The following is a 7,808-nucleotide window of genomic DNA, read 5'->3' on the forward strand; positions in this document are numbered from 1 at the left end:
ACGTTGGGTTTCAAAGTGGGTGGATTGTGAGATCCCACATCAATTAGAGAGTGGAACCAAACATTTTTTATTAAAAGTGTGGAAATGACACTGAGCCCCAAAAAAGAGTGGTCACATCAATTGGAGAGGACGCTGGGTCTCAAAGGGGATGGATGGTGAGATCTCACAAGAAGAGAACGAAACATTCTTTATAAGAGTATGGAAATCTCTCATAGCAAACGTGTTTTAAAACTGTAAGTCTGACGGCGATACGTCACAAACCAAAATGAATAATATCTTCTAACGATGAGTTCGTGCTGTAACACCCGGGCAGACAATATCTACTCACTCTCTCTTAGTTAGGGCTCTAAAATTATTTATGAGAGAGAAATAGAGAGGAAAAGCATACAATAAATGGTAATAAAATCAGCTGAGGGTACAATGAATGCCATTGAACAACACAAAATCAGTGGGAAAACAAAAAAACTCAGAATCCAATGAGTCAAATCAGATTCAAAGCTGAAACCAATCCCAAAAATTTTCCCTCCCACAAAATTCCGTGTTCTTTCCCGAGAAAATGGAATCGAAACTTCCAAGATTCAAGGTTCATATTACAGCAAATTGAGACATGTGTTGGAGAAATCAGAACCAATTCCATAGATGGAAACAACAAAATTATTGATTATTCTCACTCTGATGAATCTAAAACCCAATTGATTAAGAAAATTGAAGAAAAACCTCGAAAAACAGAGGCCTTACAGAGAGATGAAGATGAAGAAAAGCTTCAACAAACTCATCCATGGCGGATCAAACACAAACCAGAAGAAGAAGAATAACAGAAGCATAACCAGAAAGCCATCTTAGCTGAGTTCCGCCATGGATTTCCATTAAAATGGCGGAAGAACTTCAACCAGAGTCAGAAGAACTTCAACAAACTCATCCATGGCGGATCAAACACAAAATCAGAAGAAGAAGAAGAAGAAGAAGAAGAAGAAGAAGAAGAAGAAGAACAGAAGCATAACCAGAAAGCCATCAGAGCTGAGTTCCGCCATGGATTTCCATTGAAATGGCGGAAGAACTTCAACGAAATTAGCAGAGTTCATAGAGCAAAATCTGGCAAAAACAGCCAAAATTCAGAATAATGATTTGAAAAGAGAAAAAGGAAACCCTAATTTTCACTCGATCTAAGTTAAGAATTCGATAGCCAAAAACCCTAAAATTCTAAGCTCCACACGAAAAGGGGAAAAAAAAAAGCGATAGAGAAATTGAAGGGTGGGGTTTAGGGTAGTTATATAATTCTATGAACACGAAACACGAGGCCGTCGTGGACGGCGGCGGGATTACGACTTCAACGGTGGTCGTTGTCTCTTCGGCCGGAACTTCCCGGTCCACCAGATAAAGAAGCAAGCAAATTCAGATGCCCTGGAAGGTAATTTCCCACTTTCGCCGCCGACGCTTCTCCCATCGATTGCTGCTGAACGAACAGCGACGCCGGGTGAGAAACCGCGGTCGGTTGAATCACCATCTCCGGAGCCGCCGCCGCCGCTGCTGCAAAGCTCCACACCTGTCCGAAATCCGGCCTCGTAGGAATCGCCCAATATCCACCCGCGGCAGCCGTACCCATAAACGAACTCACAGTAGAGCCAACCGAAACGCCACCACCACCGCCACCGCCACCGCTACCGTCGTCTTTATTATCTCCATCGTCGTCCGTTCTAACGCGCTTGCCAAGAATGAACGGCGCCGGAGCCAAAAGCGGCTTATGGTCGAGAGACGAAGCAGCAGCAGCAGAACCACCGCGGAGTGAAGCGGAAATGGTGGAGAAGCTAGCCGGAGTAGTGCCGGTGCCAGTGGCAGCAATAATCGAAGGCTCCGCTTGACGGAGAAGCCACTCGATGGTTTGACCGTCAGATTTGTGGCCCAACTCGCGAGTAAGTTGGAAGACCCGAGCAGCACAAATGATCGGCATACGAATACGGCGGCCACGGCCATCGACCTTGCTGTGACGGTCCTTGGACGGAGGTTTTTTGACGGCCAAACCGCCATTGTTGTTAGTCTGAGAAAGATCAATAATGGCGCCATTGTTGCAGTTGACGCCGTCAGAACCAGACATGGTTAACAAAGAAAGACGTCAACGAAGAAGAAGAAGAAGAAGAAGAAGAAGAAGAAGATGGAAGGGTCGTCAATGGAGGAATTGAAATATTTATTTATTTTTTAAATTTTTAATTATTTAAAAAACTTTTTAAGGGGTTTGGGGTTTGGGAGCAGAGGGGCTCTAATCATTGAGAAGCAGGAGCTGGTGGAGACAGGAGGAGGGCACATGGGTGGTGGTCCCCACTTTTCTTTATTTTATTATTATTTTATTTATTTATTTTAATTTCACTCTTATATTGGGTCCCACATCTCTAACTTCTATAGTTCCTTTTTCTGGTCCCACATAAAACTTTCGAGGGCTATATTCGTATTTTCACCATCTATTTTTAATTATTTTAATTTAAAATTATGATATTTCACCGTTATAGAATCCGGGTTTTCTCTCTCTGGACCGACAGCGGCTCGGTCTGTAATCTCTAGCTTTGTCCTGGATATTGTTTTGGTAATTAGAGGTAAACGGCGTCGTTTAAACGAAAAATATATATATATATACATTTAATTTTGGCCGAATTATTACTGTTTTTTCTTTTTTTAACCACAAAAACCTTTAATTTTATTGAAATTTTTAATTTTTTTTTTTCTATTTTTTAGTCCATAAAAAACTTTTATATAATTATCTGAATGGATTTATTTATAGAAATTTAATTAAAAATTAAAGCGATTTACATCTCGTATTAGGAATAATTAGAGGTAAACGGCGTCGTTTCAACAAAAAAAAAACATTTAATTTTGGCCGAATTATTACTTTATGGTTTAAAAGCTTTTGTTTATTTTTTTTAATCACAAAAACCTTTAATTTTATTGAAATTTTTAATTTTTTCTCTTTTTTTAGTCCATAAAAAACTTTTATATAATTATCTGAATTGATTTATTTATAGAAATTTAATTAAAAATTAAAGCGATTTACATCTTATAGTATTAGGAATATTTTGTATTTATTATTTTATTTTTTTAATAGTAAAACTGGACTCGATCTTATCCTAAAACATTCTTAAAAGCATTAAGTCTTAATTAAATAAAAAAAAAAGGTAAATATATAATAAAATAATTATTATAAAGTAATGGAAGAAAGGTCCAACATTTTACACTAATATTATATTATTTTCAAACTTTATGGGCGTTAATTTAATTTAGTCCGTACCTAAATCTTTCAAGAGTGAAATGACATATTTGCCCAAATGATCTACTTGGGTCAAATTATAAAATTAGATTTTTGTATTTAATTGATCTCATTATTTTAATAAATTCTAAATTAGTGTCCTATTCATAAAGTTAATAACAAAATTAAATAAAAATATGCTATTTATATGGTAATTAAATTAGATTTTTAATACTATCCTGATCTAAGAAGGTATAAAAGTTGTATCGAAAAAAATCTTTTGGAATGACTTGAAATTTCGAGTTGGTTGAATTAGTGATCTGAACAAACTTGAAAAGAGTTTACAACCGAACTCGTGAATTAGGTTGAGTTGTCGAATTTTTATTTTTTAGAAATTATTTTAAAAAGTGGTTCAACAACAAATAATAAAAATAAAAAATACGATAAATATGTTATCTCAAATAAAAAAATATATATTTTTTTTTTATAATTAACGAATCTTGTTTTAAGAAAATCTATTAATCAACTCAATCCATAAAAATTTATTTTCTTAATTTAATTGAATCAAAATAAATTCACAATCCAGCTGGAAGGAACAAATTAAATATGAAAATAAATTGGTTTAAAACTAATAATATTTATTTTGATTTATAATTATAGCACAAAATCCAATAAAGTGGCAATAAAGAAGCATAGGAATGAGTTAATGCTAGTAAAGAATTGATTATGAGATGATTAACAATCACTGCAATATTTTCCTTTTTCATGAAATATCTTAATAAAGTTTTTAATATAATATTATTTCATGTGTCATCATTTACAAGATTGAGAAGGATTTTTTATTTAATTAGATTAATAAATAAACATATCTCTATATTTTATTTTAAAAGTCCCCATAAAAGTATATTAAGAATATAAATTAAATATTTGTTAATTGAAAAATATTAGTTAAACAAACAGGTTAATCACTAAAAGTTGCAATAATTAAATTGTTAGAAAATTTAAAATTTAGGAATTAGACTGAAAATAAAAGTTTAAAGATTAAATTATTATTATTATTATTAAAAAAATTATTTAGAAGAAATTGAGGTGAGAGAGAGATGTAAATGCAAAGGTGACCACTGACCGAGATGTCCTTTCTCATGCCGTACAGTTCTTCCGCATGCATCTTCTCTCTCTCTACAGAAAAATAAAATTTAAATTATGGGCCAAAAGAAAAACATTACTCTTTTTTTTTAATTTTATTTTATAAAATATTTACACAAAATATTCAATATTATCTTAGACTATTAATTCATTTTTGAAAGTCTAAAAATAAAATTGAAAAAAATTCAAGGATATTCGGTATGATTCATGAGAGAGAAATGAGAGAGAAATATTTTCTTTTTTTCTAAAAAAAAGAGACTCTCATGTTTACCAGAGTAAATGCATTAAAAAAAAAATCCCACCTCTTTGATCGGAAGAATGCTGGTTTTAAAAATAAGTGATTGCACTTCTCTGACCCTTCTTGCCCCACCAAATAGCGGACAACTAATACGTTCCACTTATTGAACAGGGTTCTATGGTCGGTCCGCGACCCTTGGACACCAAAGACATCTTTGGAGTGATCTCATAGTTCCTACGGGTGCAGATTAGATTCTTCTCCCAACTAAAGAAGAGATGTTGGCAGAAACATTTAATGTTCCCGAATAACTCATGGATACAAATTTGAGATACTTTTGTAATTTCTAGAACGTTCTTTAACACATAACTAATTTCTTCAATGTAATCAAATCAAAAGCTATGAAGCCAAACCAGAGATTTGAGTAAGAAATGTCATCCAAAATGAACGCATCTGTACATAATGATGTGGGCATTGCGAAACAAAATTCTTAGTAACAGAAAAAACAAAGAAAGACGGCTAAAAACCACCAACTGTTCTATGTATATTCATAGCGGAAATTGCTTCTAAATCTGTGAGACAACCTCAAAATAGATTCCTGGTTCCTGAAAACAAAGTTTAAACACAATAGTCAAGAATAAGTACTATAGTCTTTCATGTTTCATCCATATTTCATCCATATGTTTCATCCATATTTCATCCATATGTTTCATCCATATTTCATCCATAATAAGAGATGTTCGTAATGTATGTATACTTATAACTTAGATATATAGCTTGTAACGGTCCTAGCCATCGCTAGCAAATATTATCTTCTTTAGACTTTCCCTCAAATTTTAAAATGTCTAGGGAAAGATTTCCACACCCCTATAAAGAATAAGAATATTTCGTTCTATTCCCCAACCGATGTAGGATCTCACATAACTGCTCATACCGTTTGCAAATTCATAGTCTATAATCTAGAATAAACAAGTCTATCTACACATCTTAATCGAGCTACAGTGATTACCTTAGAGAAAATCTCAGCTTCAACCACTCCTATTACAGTGTAAAAGATGCATTTCATAAGCTTGTATTAATATGATTCATAGGATTAGCAAATCCATAATCTATAATTTAGAATAAACATAGGAACTCTTAACCTCAAGTTACATGAACCTAACCTATGTGTCAAGTACCTTCGAACAAAATCTCCTTGATATACTAGTGACGGTCTAACAACAAATAATGAGTGCCTTTAAGAACAAAATCTCTTGACCCATTCAACCTCAAGCGAGAAATAATGTATATTTATATTGTCTATGTCTTTTGTAGCAGCCCAAACTCATTGCTAGCAGATATATTATTCTCTTTGGACTTTCCCTTTCGGGCTTCCCCCCAAAGTTTTTAAAACGTACTACTAGGGTGAAGTTTCCACCCTTATAAAAAATGTTTCGTTCCCCTCTCCAACCGAAAAGATACACACTATGCTAGAGCCATGTGCTTATAAAACTTCCTCACTTATTCCCTAAAGCCCACACCATAACTACCGCTAGTTCCAAACAACATTCCTCACTTACATTCATACCTGATCATTCCTCTCCCTATAAATCCTCTTCCTGCAGGATAACCAAATGACTGGACTTCTATAAAAGTGGAGAAGATTGTAGTCAGGAATACAAGACAAACTGAAAGATCCCCTTCATTCTTGCAGAGCTGCTCACATACTAATAGCTTCGAGAAGAAAACCTAAACAACTAGATAGACAATGTTTCAAAAGAGTTTGAGAGTAGACACAAAACAATCTATAAAAAGGTACCTGTATTTTAAAGCCACATGCTACATGTAAAGCTATTGAGGAAATTTTCTCATCATAATTAAGTAGAAAACCATATCTAGCCTTGCATTCTAGAAGAGATAAATGCACTTGAACAACAGATCCCCCCCTCCCCCCAGCAGATAAGCTTCAGAAAATCAAAAGTTAAATTTTAAGTTTAGTTCCTAAACTTCCAAATTTTGTGTCTATTTGGTCTTTTAACTAAATTTTCAATTTTATATCTAATATGTCTCCAAACTCTATAACTAAATTTTCAATTTTATATCTAATATGTCTCCAAACTCTATAAGTCAAGGGGGAATGCCATACCTACATAAAAGACCCATTGTTCCTTGACTTTCTAAGGTCTAACCTTTCGCTCTCCTACTGAAAAAGAAGTGTTTAATAGGTCCTTAAACTTTCTCAATATGATCATATGTTAGACATATTTGAAATTTTGAAAAAGAAATACTTTTAGAAAGCTAACTTATCTATTAGAGACAGATTTGATTCCTCAAATTTCAGGAACTAAAGTTGTAATATAACTGAAAAACAACTGCTAAAGAAACAGCTAACAAAAAGAAAGCTCCAATCCAAAAGAGACACTTAGAACAAAGTGAACTAAGCCTAAAGTGTTATTAACCAGAAAATAAAGAGGACTAATATCAAGAAAACTTCACGTCATATTCATTGATAACTAGGAAGTCAAAGCTAGATCAGAAAAGGTTAGGTGTGAAGCAACCAATGCGAAAGTCTAATCTTTTGTTTTGTAATCTTCTTGGTAGCTCTTGGTTGAGCATGGCTATAGAGCCAACTCAACATAATTCCTTTTTCTCCCTCTCTTGGGCAACGTAATAATTTCTAATAAGTAAATGGATTCAATATCTTAATGGGTGACCTCAAAGATCTGTTGTATGGCATTCCTTCAATGATTAGAGCAACATGGGAAGCATGATCATTACCTATTAATCACAAGTACCAGTAACAGCTGCACCATGATCATCCTAATCTTCCATTTGCTACAAACTAATAACCCAAACATCATGACCATTTATTTCATCGTTCGCCCTCCGGGATTGAAGATACATCTCCACGGTACAAGTGATCAAAAACACTAGATATACCTTTACACAAAGCAGCTGGAGAGCGAAACATCCAATAGATATTTAATATATTTTTTAGATTGTTCTCATTGAGTCTTCACGTAATAAAGTTATTGTACGAGCAATTACTTGAACAAAAAGTACCAAAAGATAAGAATCAACTACTCAATCCTTAATTCGTATTGTTCTTAGTTCTTTTGGGGCTTAACGTTTGACAAACAAGTTACCAGAGCATACTCAGTATGTATATGCATGCAACAAGTAATCTAGAAATTGGGGGGGGGGGGGGGGGGGGGA

At 34.1% G+C, this 7,808-nt stretch overlaps 2 protein-coding genes across 2 annotated transcripts in view; both read right to left on the reverse strand.

Annotated features, from left to right (window-relative positions):
* Positions 1-390: 390 nt before the first annotated feature.
* LOC111808000 (transcription factor TCP21-like) lies at positions 391-2,204 on the reverse strand. Its single transcript, XM_023693752.1, has one exon. The coding sequence runs from the start codon at positions 2,090-2,092 to the stop codon at positions 1,328-1,330; it is 765 nt and encodes a 254-aa protein (XP_023549520.1). The 5' UTR covers positions 2,093-2,204; the 3' UTR covers positions 391-1,327.
* Positions 2,205-4,928: 2,724 nt separating this feature from the next.
* LOC111809360 (E3 ubiquitin-protein ligase RING1-like) overlaps positions 4,929-7,808 on the reverse strand; it is a 4,333-nt gene continuing 1,453 nt past the window's right edge. Inside the window, exon 2 of the mRNA XM_023695807.1 lies at positions 4,929-5,218. The gene's annotated coding sequence lies outside the window, so the exon portion shown is untranslated. The remainder of the gene's footprint in view (positions 5,219-7,808) is intronic.

Source organism: Cucurbita pepo, chromosome LG13 (genome assembly GCF_002806865.2).
Source record: "Cucurbita pepo subsp. pepo cultivar mu-cu-16 chromosome LG13, ASM280686v2, whole genome shotgun sequence".
Lineage (NCBI taxonomy): Eukaryota > Viridiplantae > Streptophyta > Magnoliopsida > Cucurbitales > Cucurbitaceae > Cucurbita > Cucurbita pepo.